Source organism: Lupinus angustifolius, chromosome LG01, assembly GCF_001865875.1.
Source record: "Lupinus angustifolius cultivar Tanjil chromosome LG01, LupAngTanjil_v1.0, whole genome shotgun sequence".
Taxonomy (NCBI): domain Eukaryota; kingdom Viridiplantae; phylum Streptophyta; class Magnoliopsida; order Fabales; family Fabaceae; genus Lupinus; species Lupinus angustifolius.
The window spans coordinates 22,714,638-22,736,215 of NC_032009.1; the positions used below are offsets into that span (position 1 = coordinate 22,714,638).

Below are 21,578 nucleotides of genomic sequence, written 5' to 3' on the forward strand. Positions count from 1 at the left end.
TTAAAAACGTTTCTAAATAATCATTATTTTCTCTAAAAAATGAATTGTTTATAGAGTGAACAACTAATATAAAGGTGTGTTTCCATACTTAAATCATTTGGTGAGTTGAGATTTTATGCATTTCTCAAACTAACAAATGATATACTCTTTTATTTATACTCAGATAAATTCCCTTCAATGGGTTTTATCTATTTTTAAGCACATTTTTTTATATAACAGACATTACAAATTTAAATGTGTGTAAGTAACCTGTATTTTGAGATAGTGCAATATACTACTCCACAAGCATAAAAAAGGTTTTAAATAAGTGGCAAATTCAATTAAACAAATGAAAATTTAATTATATATCATATGTGAGTATTTCCTGATTTTTATTTGGTATACATAAAAATAAGATAAATTGGTGAGAAAGGAAATCGGATGACAAAATCTTGGTCACTTGAAATTGCAAAGAAAATGACGAGAAAGAAAAAAACAGATTATTGGAACAGTTTGTTTGAACTTTGAAGCTTGCAAAGTAAATTGGAAAAAGAGAAACTTGTCAAAAAATGATGACCTCATTTTTATCCTAATAAAGAACTCATTCTTTTATATTTATATAAAAGTTAGGGCATTCTTGACCAAAAATAACATTTTTTTCGCTTTTCAATTCAGTAAACAACTACATATTTCACTTTTCTTATTTTTCTTCTTCATTTTTATATACCAAACAATACTTAAAATCCTTTTTTTTTCTCACCCCTATATCTACAGATATTCTTATTTTCTATCTTTTCTCTTTACCTTTTCCAAACCAAACAAACTATTAATTAATGAGACAGAAGGAGATGAGAGAGCAAAATAAAAACATTAAAATATACAAATAAAATATTGATATTTAAAAATAATAAAGCTATCTGTTTAATACTGAGCCTGGAGAAGTAAAAGAAGCATTGGAAGAAGAAATAAACTGCTAGTTGTGGCCCTTGTGAATGAAACTGATTTTTGAGTTCACACACAGATAATGTCAAAAAGCCTAAAAATAGCAACAATATCTGCATGCTACTATTTAATCCCGGAAAAATAAACTTAAAAGGTGGTTGTCAGCATCTAACCTCAAAGTGAGAGTTACTGAATCATTTCCCACTCACACACATAGAAAGAAATGATTCTTAGTTGTCTGAAAACGTTATCTCACTTCTCCAAACCAATTAGAATATGTTATATCATTTACGAAACTATATATCATTATTAAGTTTTTTTATAAATTTTTAATACTAATTTTCTTATATGACATAACATAGTCTAATTATTAAATTCTCTAAAGATCATAATTTTATATTATTTTCTAATAAAAAGATAAAATAATTCATCTTTATATTTTAGTATTGTCCTCTCAAGTACCCAAAAGAAAATGAATCATATTTTGACATAGATGATGTGTTACTTTCAAACTTATCCTAAAAGAGAACAAAACTGCATGACGTCACTGTGTTGGTTGTGTAGTTTCTTTTTGTCCCACATAGTAACCATAGTTCTACTATTTAGAGCCTCTTTCACACTGTCAAACAAAAATGTCTTGGAAGAAGATTTTTGCATTCTTATCCATAGACTCCAACTGATTTTGGCATATATATGCAGGTAAAAGGTACTCTCAAATTTTTGTAAGTTTTATAGATCCTGAATTTCGGGTAAAAAGAACGATCAAGATTCTCTGAAATTTCCTTACAACTATAGTGGACCTATGCATTTTGATTTTTTTTATTTTACAGAGACAAATTATTTAAAATAAATACGGTTTCATACATTTCAATTGTTTGATCTCCAATTGCAGGATGCCGAACTACACCTATTTTTTAAAATAAAAAATAACTTAACAAAAGAGTAAGCAAATAAAAATTATATTATATATATATATATATATCGTGGGGTGAGGAAATAATTTTATCTCCTTAAACCATTTAAATACTGGCACATGTCCCCTTTAATTTTCTCATTTTAATATTTTTCATTTCTCTTTCTTCTCCCTTAAATGTTAGACATATTATAATTATTAAGAAAATAAATGGAAGGAGACATGAGTCAATATTTAAGTAGTGAGAAAAATTATCTCATTATATCACGAGATATTTTATTCTCTTAAACTTTTTACATTATTAAAACTAGTGCGTCGACCGGCACTCCCTGCCGGTCACCCGCATTCCCTGCCGGTCACCCGCATTCCCTGCCGGTCACCCGCATTCTTGTTTTTTTATATAGAATGTATGGTCTTCATATTATATTATTTAATAAAACTATCATGCGATATGTGCTGGAAGTTAAAGATGAAAATAAACTGTTAGGACTAAGTAATTTATCCAGATTTCAAATTTAATGTCATAATCAATATAATTCACTTATCCATTAAAAAAGTCACATCATTTTGGAAATGAGAGGTTTAAGAATTGATGTGGTAGTTAAAAAGGAAGCATTAATTTACATTAAGGGATAAATATTTAGAAACATGAAATTAGAATTACTTCATGGATGTTATTTTATATTTCCCCTTTATCTATTATTAGTATAGATAAACATGAAATTAACAATTATAAAAGATAAAGTAGGAAAACATAAAATATTTTAAGGATGGTTATTTTATGTTTTTCTAATTTCGATTAGTACAGAAATTTATATAAAATATTTCATGGGAATTATTTAATATTTATTAATATTAATATAGACGATAAAGTATGGAAACATTAAATATTCTAAGTGTAGTTATTTTATGTTTTTCTAATTTCTATTAGTATTAATATAAAAATTTATATAAAATACTTCATGGTAGTTATTTAATATATATTAATATTAGTATATATAAAGATAAAAGTAGAAGTTATAAAATAAAATTAGAAGTTATAAAATATGAAATTGGGAAACATAAACTATTTCATGGAAGTTATTTTGGGTTTTGCGTAAATACAGTTAAAATACATACACCTTTAAATACACAATATATGATTGTATTATACTTAATTGTTATTGAATGTTGCGAGAATAATGTATAAGGAGATAACTTATCTCCTCTAACCAATAAAAATGTGACATGTGTACTATTTTGTTTATTTTTAAAAATATTTTTTATAGAAAATGGTGAAACATGACACATGTCATGATTTCACTGGCGGGAGGAGATAACTTATCTCCTTATGTAAGGAGATACTCCATTCCCATAATATAATACAATTTTCTTTAATGATACTAGCGTGTACAGGCACTTCGTGCCTGCCGACGAATATTGTGTGATACTACATATTCAATTTTTATATTATATATATATATATTTTTATGATAATGTTTAATTTAATGTGAGATATGTGGTTAATTAATGTATTGGTGGTAGTTGCTTATGATTATATAGTGTTTTTGTAAAAATTAAATAATGTTAAGGGCAATATAGGAAATGAAAATTACACAATGAGGGAAGTTATTTCAAGTTTTGGCTTTATATATAGTATAGATAAAAGTCTAGGTTAAGTTCGTCTTCGGTTTAAATCGGCATAGTGTAAGTCTCACCACTAAGAAGTGCTTATTGATATATTTATAGATTATCTATCAGCAAAATTCTCATATTAGAGTACGCCATTTTTAAACCTAAATGGGGGTAAAAGAAAATAAATCCCGTAAACTTTAGTTTAGAAATTATATGTTACTTATGCTTGTTTAATATATATGAGTTCTTAATATAGCATTTCATTAAAATAAATTTATTTATCACAACTCTACTAACTTCTTTTATATTACTAAAATAAATTAGTTGACCAAATATATGATGGTCATTCAAACGCACTCTTAGATCTAATGTTTTTGAAAAAATATTAATTAGAATAAGTTGAGAGTAAGCAAATTTCCACCCATCTTAAAACTAATTTTTATAAAGGAATTTAATAAAAAAGACAGAGAAAAATAATTTTATATTAATCAATTGTATCATCTCATTCTATAAGTAAGAAATTAATTTCCTTCCAATATTTGGCTATTACTTTGTGGGATGAAACAATAAACCAATTTCACTACTTATAACTATATTAATCATTTTTATAAGTTATATTAAATAAGAAAATAAAATATTTTTTCATTTGAGATAAGTTATCTCTTAAAATCACTAAAGTTATGACATGTATTATATTTGAACATTTTTCATAAAAATATTTCTAAAAAAAATAGGATACATACCATAATTTTAATGGTTTAAGGAAATAACTTATCTCATCATACAATATAATGAGATACTTTGTTCTCAAAGTTTAATAACCATTACTTAGTACATTGCTTATGTATTGTTGTTTGAGCATTTTCTTATGTATCAGTGCATGTAATTGGAAATATGGTGATAGTTTGGCGTATAATTTATGGTAAGAAATGATTAATGTAATTGATTATGGAAATAATATGATGTATTTAGTTAAAAGATACTACTTTTACTTAATTATTTCTTAATTTTTGAACATAACCTTAAGTATTAATATATAGCGGACGAATACCAACGGGCGTTGGTTCAAGTGATACATGTTTGATTCCCCTTAAGCAAGAACCCGGGTTCGAGTCTTGTGGATGGAAAAAATGCCCGTTGGGAGAGTTAGCCCCACTTACCTGTGGATGTGCTCGGCTTGGACATGATTGCCTCCAGTGCGAGGATACCTTTGGAAACCAAAAAAATAAAAAAAATATAGCGGACTAGTATTATAAGGTTCTTAAATAAGTAATAAAAATGCACTTAATTTTTTATTGATAATATTCAATATTATATTTAATAATAGGAAATCAGGAGCAAATTAATTAAGAAAGATTTTGAGATTGATATTTTATCAATAAATATAACTCATAATAGAATATTATTATGATGTTTGATTCATGTAGTCGATCTCAGTTAGTAAAATTTAAACTTGTCTGTTGTTATTATATTTAATATAAGGATTTGGTTGAGATGGAAATGAGTCTAGATGAGTTTATCTCAACTCGACTCGTTAATGATTGACTCAATTGAGTTTTCAGTCGAACTAAATATAAACTATTTTTTCAACTTGATATTGATTCAACTAAAATTCTTAAGCTTTTGGCAAGTTAACAAACTGAAATGTGTTTTACCTTTAAGCTCAAATAATAATCATTACATATCAAGAGAAAGAAGAGTTGTAATTTTTGTATGAAAACTTTAATATATTATAATCATATAATAATTATACAATATTTTAATATATTATGTATATATTTAATATGTATAAATTCATGAAAAAATATGTTTATCTGGAACTTAGTTAGGTTTACATTATTTGAAATTTAGGTAGGTTTACATTTTTTTAATTTATCTGTAATTTATATTTATCTTATTATATATTATTTTGACATCTGTAACAATTTTTGACCATATAATAAATTGTTTGGAATAACTCATATTTGAGTTTGAGCAATTTTTTTCATTCATGAACTTATATGTAGTAGTATTAGAGCAGTTTCATCTCGTGTGACCTGTCTCGTCACTATTTCACTACCGAAATGCTAAAATTTCAAAAGTTTGTTTAGTTACATCAATTTGTTGTGTCACTTTTTCGTTATTATTGAATCCTTGTTTCTTCAACCTAATAATTTTAAATCTCATACAATCGTCATCCAAATAAATAAATACCAACTAAACCCATTACAAAATTCACTTTTTCATTATATATATATATATATATATATATTACTTAAAGCAATCAAATAAAGTGCATAGAATATAGAAAAGAGAATAATGTATATCCTCATATAAGGAGATAACTTATCTCCTCTAGCCAGTAAAAATGTGACATGTGTGCTATTTTGTTTATTTTTAAAAATATTTTTATTGAAAATGATGAAATATGACACATGTCATGATTTCACTGGCGGGAGGAGATAACTTATCTCCTTATGTAAGGAGATACTCCATTCCCATAATATAATACAATTTTCTTTAATGATACTAGCGTGTACAGGCACTTCGTGCCTGCCGACGAATATTGTGTGATACTACATATTCAATTTTTATATTATATATATATATATTTTTATGATAATGTTTAATTTAATGTGAGATATGTGGTTAATTAATGTATTGGTGGTAGTTGCTTATGATTATATAGTGTTTTTGTAAAAATTAAATAATGTTAAGGGCAATATAGGAAATGAAAATTACACAATGAGGGAAGTTATTTCAAGTTTTGGCTTTATATATAGTATAGATAAAAGTCTAGGTTAAGTTCGTCTTCGGTTTAAATCGGCATAGTGTAAGTCTCACCACTAAGAAGTGCTTATTGATATATTTATAGATTATCTATCAGCAAAATTCTCATATTAGAGTACGCCATTTTTAAACCTAAATGGGGGTAAAAGAAAATAAATCCCGTAAACTTTAGTTTAGAAATTATATGTTACTTATGCTTGTTTAATATATATGAGTTCTTAATATAGCATTTCATTAAAATAAATTTATTTATCACAACTCTACTAACTTCTTTTATATTACTAAAATAAATTAGTTGACCAAATATATGATGGTCATTCAAACGCACTCTTAGATCTAATGTTTTTGAAAAAATATTAATTAGAATAAGTTGAGAGTAAGCAAATTTCCACCCATCTTAAAACTAATTTTTATAAAGGAATTTAATAAAAAAGACAGAGAAAAATAATTTTATATTAATCAATTGTATCATCTCATTCTATAAGTAAGAAATTAATTTCCTTCCAATATTTGGCTATTACTTTGTGGGATGAAACAATAAACCAATTTCACTACTTATAACTATATTAATCATTTTTATAAGTTATATTAAATAAGAAAATAAAATATTTTTTCATTTGAGATAAGTTATCTCTTAAAATCACTAAAGTTATGACATGTATTATATTTGAACATTTTTCATAAAAATATTTCTAAAAAAAATAGGATACATACCATAATTTTAATGGTTTAAGGAAATAACTTATCTCATCATACAATATAATGAGATACTTTGTTCTCAAAGTTTAATAACCATTACTTAGTACATTGCTTATGTATTGTTGTTTGAGCATTTTCTTATGTATCAGTGCATGTAATTGGAAATATGGTGATAGTTTGGCGTATAATTTATGGTAAGAAATGATTAATGTAATTGATTATGGAAATAATATGATGTATTTAGTTAAAAGATACTACTTTTACTTAATTATTTCTTAATTTTTGAACATAACCTTAAGTATTAATATATAGCGGACGAATACCAACGGGCGTTGGTTCAAGTGATACATGTTTGATTCCCCTTAAGCAAGAACCCGGGTTCGAGTCTTGTGGATGGAAAAAATGCCCGTTGGGAGAGTTAGCCCCACTTACCTGTGGATGTGCTCGGCTTGGACATGATTGCCTCCAGTGCGAGGATACCTTTGGAAACCAAAAAAATAAAAAAAATATAGCGGACTAGTATTATAAGGTTCTTAAATAAGTAATAAAAATGCACTTAATTTTTTATTGATAATATTCAATATTATATTTAATAATAGGAAATCAGGAGCAAATTAATTAAGAAAGATTTTGAGATTGATATTTTATCAATAAATATAACTCATAATAGAATATTATTATGATGTTTGATTCATGTAGTCGATCTCAGTTAGTAAAATTTAAACTTGTCTGTTGTTATTATATTTAATATAAGGATTTGGTTGAGATGGAAATGAGTCTAGATGAGTTTATCTCAACTCGACTCGTTAATGATTGACTCAATTGAGTTTTCAGTCGAACTAAATATAAACTATTTTTTCAACTTGATATTGATTCAACTAAAATTCTTAAGCTTTTGGCAAGTTAACAAACTGAAATGTGTTTTACCTTTAAGCTCAAATAATAATCATTACATATCAAGAGAAAGAAGAGTTGTAATTTTTGTATGAAAACTTTAATATATTATAATCATATAATAATTATACAATATTTTAATATATTATGTATATATTTAATATGTATAAATTCATGAAAAAATATGTTTATCTGGAACTTAGTTAGGTTTACATTATTTGAAATTTAGGTAGGTTTACATTTTTTTAATTTATCTGTAATTTATATTTATCTTATTATATATTATTTTGACATCTGTAACAATTTTTGACCATATAATAAATTGTTTGGAATAACTCATATTTGAGTTTGAGCAATTTTTTTCATTCATGAACTTATATGTAGTAGTATTAGAGCAGTTTCATCTCGTGTGACCTGTCTCGTCACTATTTCACTACCGAAATGCTAAAATTTCAAAAGTTTGTTTAGTTACATCAATTTGTTGTGTCACTTTTTCGTTATTATTGAATCCTTGTTTCTTCAACCTAATAATTTTAAATCTCATACAATCGTCATCCAAATAAATAAATACCAACTAAACCCATTACAAAATTCACTTTTTCATTATATATATATATATATATATAATATATATATATATATATATATATATATTGATTTCTCTTTTCTCGTCGATGATCATAATGATAATGATTATACAATTGAGTTTTCCTTTTATTTACGATCATTTTGATGTTGCATTTGCTCTTATTGACGAATTATGTTAGTGATGATTTTCCAATCGACAATTATTATACTGATGATTTCTCTTTCTGTCAACGATCATTCTAGTGATGTATAATTTTGTAATGATGAATTATGTAACAAATTTAAAGCTTGTTAAATTTTAGGTTGAGTAACATGTTAGAATATATATGGATCGAAAGATATCTTATTTATAAGTTAGTTAGTTTTATTTTATATGAATTTATTAATAATTTATGTTTATCTTATTGGTTGTAACAATTTTTTACTATTTAACAAATTGTTTGGATTGATTTATATTTGAGTTTCACAAATCTTATCATTGTAATGACTTTTGACTATATATTAGATTATTTGGACGAACTGATATTTTAGTTTGATTAAATATTTATTCTATAAAAAGCTTAAATTCATTTATTGATTTGTTTATTCTACTAAGAGTTTAAAAGACTTTATTAAACATGTTAGTAATGAAATGTTTTCATTAATTTAAAGTCTTCACGTATGTTCTCTTTTAGTTTGGTGTTGAAATTAAGTAATGAAATATTTTTTAAGTCTTTACGTATGTTCTCTTTTAGCTTGGTGTTGAAATTAAGTAGACTGAACAAGCACACTTACATTAGACCATGCCTGCAAAATATAATGGTATTTCTGAATTAATGTCTCCATTAATGAAACAAGCTTCAAATAAAATTACCTTTTCTGAAAACTAGTTCAAATAAAATTTTGACACATAATAAAAATTAACATGTATATTTTTCCCTAGTCAATTTTTTTAATAGAGGTCACAATTTCTTTGGATTGAGACATAGTTGTTAGAAATTTATAATTTCTAATTAAAGTGCACATTATATATTTAATATAATGATGTCATCTATTTATTGCGGTGGTTACATTATAAATGATCTAATTACTAACCCCCATATATTTCTAAAAACTAATAACAAATATATGCTTAACGGGTGGATACCCACCAGGTTAACCTATAGGGGATAACAGGAACCCTATAAGTTAACGCATAAGGAAAGTTATGGTCCCCAAGATACCAACTCGCAAATAGTTTTCACTTCTCCTCATTAGATAGAAAACGAAGGTCCCAAAAGGAATTAAGGATTTGGTTGAGGAAGTCCATCTTACCAAAACTCTCTCAAAAGGTATACAAAGGAGTAGATCAGATAACATGGAATCAGAGATTCATGTATGACTTTATATTCTTGTTTTATATGATGTGTGAGAATCATGATATTCAAGATCCTAGAATTGATATTTCACCAATCATCAGGAAATATCTAACAAGTGGTATCATAGCTTTAGGTTCTGAATTTTATGGTTCTCCATTGAAAATGTTTTCCCCCAATTTTTTATGAACCCTAATTTTTTAAATTTAGAGATTTTTATGCTTCCGCTAGTGGTTATGAAAATTGGGTATTTAGGAATAATGAGGATAACTTTTATCCTCTTCAGATGTGAATTATGAGTAATTTGTATTATGAATCATTACAACATGTGTTGAAGTATATATTCAGATTTGTGCATGAACATTACATTAAATTTTATGACTCTGTTATGTAATATGTATATTATATGTGCACTAATGTCTTAATGTTGGACATTGACTTTTATTACTTCACATTTTTTGGAATTGTTAATGTATATGTATAAGGTATATATATATATATATATTATATGTGAGCAACGTGTATTTATTATACATTGGGGTATTATGTAATCTGAATATCTGCATATATGTTATATATATAATCATGGTTTGATCAAATATACTCATGTATATTTGGGATTTTTAAATATTTTACTTATTGTTTTCAATTCTTTTTTAATACGATTATTACATAAAAGATGTACCTACCATCATGAGCAATAAATATGGGATTCACCTTGTTTTAAGACACATAGATAAGGATTGAAGTTAAGCTATATATATATTACGTTGAAGCTTAATGCTTGTAATTAAATATATATTGTGTATATATTGTATTTTGGAAGTGCATATATATATATATATATATATATATATAATAATTGATCAAATATATATAAAAGATATGCTCTTGATGTTTTAAAGTTGGGCATGATCATATTCGATTTGGAATTTTTTTATAATGATTTACATATATATTTTTATGCATTTAACTCTTGATCTATTATGTATTTGATTAAGATTGCATCCATTTTTATGTGTTGATATATATGTTATATATTCTTTTTTTATTTGGAATTATATTGTGAGATTAGATTTGTTAATCATAAAAGATATCAACTCTGAAGGTTTTAATTTCAAGATTATATTTTTTTATAATGGACCATATTGTTTACTTTTTGTCTGGTAATTATTTTTGAATTAGTTGATGCAATATGTTGCCAAAGTAACCGATATTGTGGAAATTGATTAAAATTACACAGTTGAGTATGAGATTATTTATGCAAATTGTGTTCGCCCCAAGGATGACACAATTTGGCCAAATAGTAACATACTTGTGATGGTAAATATATAACAAATATAAAGTTTTTTTCATGTGAATAATAGTCGATCAAAAAAAATGTAATTGTTTGACATGACTAATTGTTAATATTTGATCGTTACATTGAGAGTACCACTTACAAATTAATTTTTCTGTCAAAAGACTAGAAATTGATGTTGTGCTAGGTATATTATGATGGTCTATTATGCGAACATATCTTGTTTTGTATATATATTACTTGACTTGTTAGTTTAAAGGATTGCAACACTTATAGTTTGTTGCATTGGTTGGTGACTAATTGCATTATTTAGTAGTTGCTATTGTTGAAACATTATTTCTGTTAGGACACATTGCCCTGCTATGTTTAATCATGTATAAAATGATAATATATGTTTTGGATTAAGTGTTGAATCAAACTCAACTAAATCGTTTTTTTTCTTTTGAAAAATAAATTTGTTTGACATTTTAAGTGAACCTATTAAATATGAAATCGCCAAAGTGACATATTTCCTATGAAAATTGTTCATAATAAGTGTCAAATACTAGTGCGTATATGTATCCATGCAGGTATTAATTGGTTCAAAGAAAGATTATTACTTGGTCGGGTTATATACACATATGTGATGGTAAACATGTGATTATTTTAAAGGTGCATATGTGAATGACAAACTAGTCCAAAGAAGGGTTTATTATTTGACATGCATTATGATCAATGTTTGACCACAAATAAGAGTATCAATAGTGATTGATATGAAATATCAAGCCAATTGTATGTCTAGATTTTATGCGAATAGTGATCGGCCCAAAGGAATATTATTTTTTGGCCCAAATTACAAACATACTTGTAGCAATAAATATGTGATAATCATATGGCTTTCCATGTGAATAGTAAGTCGGTCCAAAGAAAAGCTTATTGATTGACATGATTGATTATCAATATTTGATTACTATATTGAGTGTATCACTTTCAAGTTAATATTTTGTCCGAAGACTGAATATTAATGTTGTGCTAGGTAACTCGTGATGTGCTCCATTATCATTTTAATTTAAGTAATAAAGTTGAATATGAGTTTAATTGCAAGAATATTGCAATTTGTTTTGTTCTTTTACTAGTTTTGCAAATATTTATGCTGAAATTAAGAACATCTCATTGCTGAATGAGACAAACTTTAAGGTCTGGAAGGAAGCTACAGAAATTATTCTCGACTGTATAGATTTGGATCTATCACTTCGTGTGGAGAAACACATTTCTACTGTGGAAAACCTCGATGAGGCTAAAACTGAGAAATAGGAACGCTCTAACCGAATGTGTCTGATGATCATGAAACGCTCTATTCTAGATGCGCTTCGGAGCTCTATATCTGAGAGTGAAAGTGCAAGGAAGTTCCTTGAAAAAATAGAACAATTTTTTGCCAGAAATGAAAAGGCGGAGACGAGTAGCCTTTTGGCTAAACTCATCTCCATGAAGTATAAAGGCAAATAGAACATAAGGGAGTATATTATGGAGATGTCTAATCTCACATCAAAACTCAAGTCACTTAAGTTCAAGCTTGGTGATGACTTGCTCATGTACTTGGTTTTGATTTCGCTTCCTGCACACTTTGGGCAATTGAAAGTGAGTTATAACATTCAGATGAACTATGTGCAAGAGGAAGAAAGACTGCAAAGAGATAAGACTGAAAGTGCTCACTTAGCTATGACCTCTCAGAATAAGATTAGAAAGAACAATAAGGATGTTGTGAAATGGCTATTTATGTTTTTTCCTCAGAGAATGTGGAATTGTTCTGCAATACATTATGTTAGGCAAACCTAGCATGAAGGGTGTTGTTGAGCGATTAAACCGAACTCTTAAAGATATAGTGAGAAGTATGATTAGTCATTCTTCCTTGTCACAGTCTCTTTGGGGAGAGCTTTAAAGACCACACTTTACATCCTTAATAGGGTGTCAAGTAAAGTAGTTAACAAAACTCCATATGAGCTTTGGACTAATAAAAGACCAAACATAAAACACTTGCACATTTAGGGTTGTCCAGCTCAGGCACGACCCTATAGGCCGCATGAAAGAAAATTGGACTCAAGAACAAATAGTTGTTATTTTGTTGGCTATGTTGAACACTCTCGCTGCTATAAATTTTATGATCTCACTTCAAGACTCTTTTTTTGAGACGGGAAATGCAAGATTTCTTGAGGAAGTTGATTTTGGGAGGAAGAAAATATAAAGAATGTTGTCTTTGAGGAAGAACATATCATTAATGGTGAAAAAGTTCTTGTGCCTATTACCATTCAAGGAATAAATTAGGTAATAGGAGATAATGTTCAGAATATTGTCCCTGACAATAATTCAGAACAAGACAACGATGAAGTTCTCCCTCAAGCACCTATAGAACAAATTCAACAACCTCAAGAAGTAGAAGTGTCATTAAGGAGATCCACTAGAGGGAGGAGAAGTACAATTCTTGATGATTATATTGTATTTCTTCAAGAACATGAGGATGACATTGAGTTAACAGAAGATTGTCTATTGAACTTTTGTCAATACATAAAAAGTTCTAACACCCAAAAGTGGATCGGCACTATGAAAGATGAGATGAAGTCTATACTTGATAATAACATTTGGGATCTTGTCAAATTACCTAAAGGTGTGAAACCTATTGGTTGCAAATGGATATTTAAAACGAAAAGCGATTCAAAGAATAATTTTGACAGATATAAAACTCGTCTAGTAGCTAAATGATTCACTCATAAAGAAGACATTGATTATAAAAAAATCTTCTCTCCAGTATCTTTGAAGGGTTATTTTAGAATAATATTTGCATTAATAGCTCATTTTGATTTAGAGTTACATCTGATGGATGTTAAGATTGTGTTTCTAAATGGTGACCTTAAGGAAACGATTTATATGGTGCAACTAGAAAACTTTGTGTCAGTTGGCTTAAACTCAATGGTATGTGAATTAAAAAAAAATATCTATGGCCTTAAACAAGCTTCTCGTTAATGGAATCACAAGTTTCATCAAATTATTACCTCGTATAGTTTTGAGGCAAATAAAGTTGATGATTGTATGTACCACAAGTTCATTGGGAAAAAAGTTATATTCTGGGTATTATTTGTCAATGATATACTGCTTGCGAGCAGTGATTTGGGACTATTACATGAGACCAAGAGATTTCTAACGAATAATTTCGAAATGAAAGATCTTGGGGAAGCTTCTTTTGTATTAGGTATTCATATACTAAGAGATTGCTCTCAAGGTATCCTAATAGATTTAACATGAAAGATAGTAAACCAGATGATACCCTTATAGCTAAGGGAGACAAGTTTAGTCTCGAACAAATGCCCCAAATATGACCTTGAAAGATAAGAGATGAAAAAGATTCCTTATACATATGTAGTAGGAAATCTAATGTATGCTCAAGTTTGTACACGTCCTGACATAGCAGTTGTCGTGGGAGTTTTGAAAAGATATTTGCTCAATCCTGTAATGCATCACTGGAAGGCATTCAAACTAGTTATGCGTTACTTAAAGAGAACAAAGGAATACATGTTCACTTATCGGATGTCGGAGAATTTAGAGATCATTTGGTACTTTGACTCTGATTTTTTGGGTATCTGCACAACAGATACTACACCTCTAGATATATGTTTTTTCTTGGCTGAAGGTGCTATCTCTTGGAAGTCTGCTAAACAGACGCTCATAGATCCTTCAACCATGATAGCAGAGTTCATGGGTTGTTTTGAAACATCATACCATGGCATATGGTTGCAGAATTATTATCATTGGCTTACGTGTGGTCGATGGTATTGAAAGACCATTAAGGATTTATTGTGACAACAAGTCTGCGGTTCTTTACTCCAACAACAATAGGAGTTCTACAAAGTCAAAATTCATTGACATAAAGTTTCTGATTGTTAAAGAAAGTTTTCAAAATAGACAAATTTCCATAAAACATATAAGACAAATTTTATGATAGTTGATAAACTGACTAAGGGTTTAGTACCTAAAATCTTTCATGAGTATGTTGCTCATATGGGTGTTGTTCCTTAGGGTACCTTAGTTCACTGAGAGTCTATATGTTTTATGATTTACTTTGGATGTTATATACAGTTTTTATGCACAATAAAGTTGATGGTTTATTGTTCCATTTAAAAAAAAAATTGTGCATTGTGACTATTATTGATATAAGATATGGATCAGATTGTATTAAGGAGAAGTCTAAATGTAAATAGCATACAGATGCGCGCCTAAAGAACCTGTGATATAATTGTTTCAGGAAGATATGAAGCCCAGGTGGAAGATCGTTAAAAATTTACAATTTCTAATTAAGTTGGGCATCATATATTTGATACAATGATATCAGCTATTTATTTCGGGTGTTACATTATAAGTGATCTAATTACTGTCACATAGATTTCTAAAAGCTAATAACGGATATAAGCTTAATAGGTGAATACCCACCAGGTTACCTACATGGGATAATGAGAACCCTATAAGTTAACGCATAAGGAAGGTTATGGTTCCCAAGATACCAAATTGTAAATAGTTTTCACCCCTCTCCAACAGAGAGAAAACGAAGGGCCCAAAATGAATTAAGGATTTGGTTGAGGAAGATCATCGTACCAAAACTCTCTCAAAATGTATATCAATTGAGTAGATCAGAGAACATGGATTCATGTATGACTTTATATTCTTATTTTATATTATATGTGAGAATCATAATATTCAAGATTCTAGAATTGATATTTCACCAATCATCTGAAAATATATAATAATAGTTAGGGACAAGATCATAGACAGTTGGCCTATACACATGGATCATTTATCTCCAACAATATCTCATTTCTAGAGTCAATCACATATTAATAGAGAATAAAACACTATTTAAAATATGTGATCCTCACCTATGGTCCATATATTAAGCCTGTCGTAATTAGTGGAAGGACAACAACGGGTAGTTACAAGCAATTTGTGCTTTCCCCCGTGTTGCTGCATAAGTTATTTTTAATATTTTAAATATACAGTGTTTATATATACTAGCGTGTTGACATGCACTGTCGTGCCTGTTAACCTGCTTTTCTATCGTTTGTAATGTATAGTTTGTATTTTATAAATTCAAATATAATTTTTTGCGCTAAATTTACGGTTGAATTTATTCAATTGGTCTAATATTCAATTTTTTAAATACACTTTTAAAATAAGAAGATAATAAGGATAAAATAAGAAAATAATATTATATAGTTTTTTTTAAATACACTTTTAAAATAAGAAGATAATAAGGATAAAATAAGAAAATAATATTATAAGGTTTTTTGGTAGAAATAAAAAAATATTGAGGGCAAAATAGGAAAACACAAATTACACCATTATTTTGTGTTTTCCCTTTATTAATAGTATAGATATAAAATAATGCAAACAATAATATTATAAGACATTATATTCTTTTATATATAATGAAATGATACTTTTGTCATTAAAAATACATGTATATAAAATCAAGAATTTGTCCATGTAGAGGATTATTGTTGATATATATCTTTTATAAAACTGTTTAAAAGTGAATGCTGTGTAATTAATTACGGATCCTGTATATATCTTACAAAAAGTTTAAATGTACCATGGATTTTGATAAAATTTATTCCAATTACGTAAACTATCCTTTTTATACAAGTAAAACCTAACCCTTTTGTAGTTTCACACCCTAACCCAAAAACCTTGCACGCTCACTCTTCCCATCTCTCACCCACAACTCCATTCTTGTTTCTGTTAATTTGATTCGCAGCTTAGGATAACATGTTAACTGAGGTTGTTCCAGAATGTTTGATGGGTGATATTTAGTTTGAAGAATGTGTCTTTGGATGATAACATGTTGCATGGTCCCTTCCAGTGTTTGGTGAATGTGTTAAGGTTGTACTTTATGGAATTAATAGCTTCTGTTCAACAATAAAGGTATAAGCTTGAAGTCATACTAAAACATCTCGTGTTAGATCCCAGTGCTGGCTGAGTACAGTAATTTCTTATGAGCTTCAAATCATTCTCAGTGACTTAATCTTTTTTAGTTATCCTCTTAACAGATATGGCATAGACATTTAAGTATGAGAAACTTTGGTAATTATGACGACTCAGTGCACGAGACTGTCACTTAGTAAAGTTGGAAGTATGAGAAACTTTACAGTCTTTTCGCTACAAGTGAAATGACTATTTCCAGGATTTTAATTTGTGATCTCAATGTCACTAAACAACAATCTTACTCAATATCCTGCTATTAATCCACAAATGAAAGAAGAAAATATCCATTTTCATAGCCTAAGCTAGTCTTACTGGTTTTAACATGTTTGGGTATATTAAGAAAGCCGGTCCACATCAAAGAGGTGGCTGAAATTGCAAACTAAAAAATCAAGAATTCTAACAGAACTTACATAGGAAAAGTGCATCCAATGAAACAAATACAATCTAGAGTTATGAGATGTTGATGTCGTCTCTGTAATTTAATGCAAAGACAATCAATTTCAATAAAATTCAATCATATTTAGATTCTATTTCATCAATGTTTTAAATGTTGAGGTGGTCTTTCAATTGCAATCAAACACATAAAAAACTGCAAATAAACACAATAATAAACTTGACAAGAAAGGTAAGTAGTTATACAACTTCATAAGTATTCTTCCACAAGTCACAGAGAACCATAAGTTGAGATGTATATTATACAACACTCTAGTCAGTACATATAATAACATAAGTTGAGAAGAGTTTACAAAGCACTCTGCCACTACAAACAAACTCTGAGTGTGAACTTAAAACCCGCCAGCTATAAACTAAAGAGTTTATTTCAGTAAAAATTCAGTGGACTTTGTTGCCTTTGTTTCCACTACAAATTGCCAAGCCAGATATGTCATGAGCATCTGCAGCTACAGACTGCAGATCGGACCAGGAGTATGTTCGCCAAGGCGGATTTCGTGTAGGACACGGTGCAGATGCATTTGCAGACGACCTTCTAGCATGTGGATGAGGAGGAAGAGGGCAAGGAGGTGATATTGATGTGGAGATTTTCCCCTCCTCACTATCACCAATGTTGCCCAAGCTGCTCAAAGTAAGACATGATCCTCCGGGACCGGGTCGCTTTGATATTCCACCAACATTATCTGCATAGCTTCGGCTCCTGTTAATTAATGTGTTATGGGCTAGTAAATCCTTGCGTTTTTTGGCATAAGGATCCTCTGGCTTTACTATGTCTTGCACACAAGTTACAGTTGCAGCTTCTGCTAAACATGTGAAGGACTTTGATTTGCCACTATAAAACTTGGATATGCCTTTCCTGATTTAGTCCAAACAAAATAGCGTTAAGTTAATATAAATATATAATCATATACTAAAACAACAATAAAAGTTTTTTCAAACATGCTGAGATCAGTTATATGAATCAATGATATCACTGTGTTTTAATTCAGGTTTGGGCCATTTCTCAATTTGGGGTTGGCTATATATAGGAGGAAAATGGATCCTCTCCAGTACCGGAGAAGAGACTTCTTGTTTTTCCTATATATAGGAGTATATCAGAATCAGAATGTTCATATCCAACAATTGTAACTTTTAAAAGACAGCATCTTCTGCCAAATTCGAGTCTTTTTGGACAAAGGACAATGACTAAAGTTCCAGTGTATTAGCAGCCATTACCCGAGTATGTCATTCTTCTTAGCAAATGAATAGTTCCAAATAAAGCTTTCTATTATAAGAAGGGGAAAAACTTCTCTTCACTAGGTCTTCTATATATGTGTTTTGGTACAACCAGTACGCGATAAAGATTCCTAAATAATAGGAAGTACTAAATTAAAAATATTGCTTTTAATACATTGGGAGATACTTGCATCAATGTGCAAATGTTATCTACTCCCCCAGGCTCTAATTGTTCATATTGTTAGCAAATCAGAACCACCCTCTCTCTAGAACGGTAATTACAAAATGAAGTTGTGAACATTATCATTTCAATTCTCTTCTCTACTCCTTCATTTTCAGCTTGGCTTAAATGCTTCTAAAAAAATTTCCTCATGAAATTATAGGATTAACATCACATATTCTGTGCAAATTCCCAGTGTCACTCACTTTGATTGGTCAAAAATATAAAATTTAAAATTACTTCATTTAAACATCCAATAAATTTAGCAACAAGTTATTGGTCCAATGGTTCAATTCATGGGAGCCACACTGGTTGGGAGGGCAGTCACACACCCTGAAAATTGATTAGTTCCTTACCCAAGGTGAGGGACTTGGTAGTACAAAAAAAAAACTAATAAATTTTATTTACTTGACTAATCTAAAGAATGGTCCTAGGGATGTTATATGGAAATTATATAGGCAAACACTAACTAAAGCTTTCTGTTTAAGGAACTCTCAACTTGATATGAAACAAACAGCCAAAGAAAAACAATATAGTTAATGATTTATAATAAACAAAGAACAAACTAATGAAGCCGATTATAGTTAAGGATTCATTCACTTGACTAACAAAAAATTCCATTTTGAGATCAGAATTATTTGTGCTTCTTAGTTCTTACAACCAGATACCGAAAATAGATAATCCATGAATATGATACCCAATACCACAAATCAAGGGAAAAAAACATTTTTGATATATAAATCAAGGAAAGTTTGAAACTTTAGGAAACCCCATTAAAGTAAAAGGTATGAAAAACTTACTTGACGGGCAAATCTTCCTCTAAATCATTCATTGTATCTAAAGAGCTTTTGAATAAGCTCTGCACCTCAACTTCACCAGAGTCTTCCCGGTCGGAGGAATCTTCCGACGAGATACTATTCCGGCCGAGGGAGGAGGAGGAGCTAGAATCGGAATCATCATCCACCGTAAAATCCCGATCGGGGATGAAGCTTTCAAGAGCGAACGGCATCGTTTCAGAAGAAAGGGTAAGTGAGAAGTGAAAAAGGATAATATGAAATAATGGAAAGAAAGGACAACAGCGAAGTAAAGAGGGGATTGAGGTATAAATATTTATGAGGAAGGTAAAGTGCACATGGGTATCAGAATTTTCTAGCCATAAGCTATTACATATAAAAGATAACAGTGATTGGATATTTAAATCTATAAGAATTGTCGTGTAAAATAAATAAAGGAGGAAAGGTGACACCTTATCCTCGTTAAATTCAATAATACCTTTGTGTGATAAGATAAATGAATATTTTTTTGGGATAAAATAATTAAAATTATGAGTATAAAATGCATACATTGACACTGTGAAGATTTATACACATGTACTTTTTTATCATCTACGTTCATTTGGATTACATTTTCGGAAAAGTCAACAATAATAAAAATCAATGAGGATGATGATACAATGATAATGTATAAAACTCATACACTGTCAGTGCATATATTTTTTTTCTAAAATTATTTTTTCTTTTGTTCGATTTGAATGTTTCTAGTAAGGATGAATATGATCTAACCCTATTCGCTCACCGATTTATTTGGTTGTGTTCAATTGAATCTAAGTTTGAGTTTAAAATTAGACTTGATTAATATTATTTAATATGACTTGTCCAGTCTTATAGTCTCTTATTCATCATATTAGTATACGTGTTTGTTCAATTATTTAACGAGTAATGACATTTTTTTTTGCTAAAAAAAGCACTAGTTCTCGAGCTTTTCATTATATATACATTATTAATAAAATATCTACATTTATTATTTCATATGTCAAAGTACGTAATATTCAGAATACTTTATCCATAAAAAATATGTATTATATATAATTAAGTACAAAGCTGAGTTCAATTTCAAAGATTGACATGATCAACATTTGGAATTTAGTTAATTTCATATCTATGATCAAGTTCACATTTAAAAATTTAATCTTACTGACATTTAAAGTAGATGGTGGATAAATCTTACCTGATACATGCTCACCATAGTTGATTGGTACTGAACCATCTAATTGGAGAAATTAATGTGTGGTGATATGATGATGAAAATTTTCGATTCACTTTAAGACATGTAACTCAAATTTAAATACGGTTCAATTACAAGGAATTGATTTGGTGGTATTACCAACAGTATCTTATTATCTTTTTAAGTAAGTAACTAAACTTTTTCAGATGTATTGATGTTCATCCTAATAAATATTACTTTCATTTTATTTATTATTAATATATCATTCATTATTCGAAAATTAATATTAGTTTTTTTTCATTCTCACAAGTATCCTTGCATTGGAAACATTTCTGTCCAACCCAAGAATATCTATAAGTATGCGAGGCTAATTCTCCTATCGGATATTTTTTTCATCCACAAGTCCTGGAAATTAAAACTTTATAAGTGTGCAAATATTAAGAATCCAAAATTAAATTGTTAGGAGTAGTTTGATTTGGTGGCATCAACTAATTTATTAATCTATTTGTGGTTGATTAATTTTTTAATGTAGAAAACATCAACAACGAGGAGGGTCGCACGTTGCTAGCACTGGCAGGCCGGCGGGTCCTGTCCCTAGAAACACTACTATTTTGTCACGTGTCTCTCAAACTCAATCCAGATAAGGCAACC

General features: G+C 28.8%; 1 protein-coding gene across 1 annotated transcript; it reads right to left on the minus strand.

The window, feature by feature from the left end:
- On the minus strand, nt 17,693-20,107 carry LOC109356307. Its single transcript, XM_019599636.1, has 2 exons — nt 19,724-20,107; nt 17,693-18,344 (listed from the first exon to the last, which is right to left on the minus strand). Exons 1-2 carry the CDS (start codon nt 19,930-19,932, stop codon nt 17,870-17,872), a joined length of 684 nt encoding a protein of 227 aa, XP_019455181.1. The 5' UTR covers nt 19,933-20,107; the 3' UTR covers nt 17,693-17,869.

Coding starts and splice junctions, on each gene's coding strand:
- LOC109356307 (XM_019599636.1), bottom strand. CDS start 19,932: ATGCCGTTCGCTCTTGAAAGCTTCATCCCCGATCGGGATTTTACGGTG. Junction 18,345..19,723: donor GAGGAAGATTTGCCCGTCAA/GTAAGTTTTTCA, acceptor GGACTAAATCAG/GAAAGGCATATCCAAGTTTT.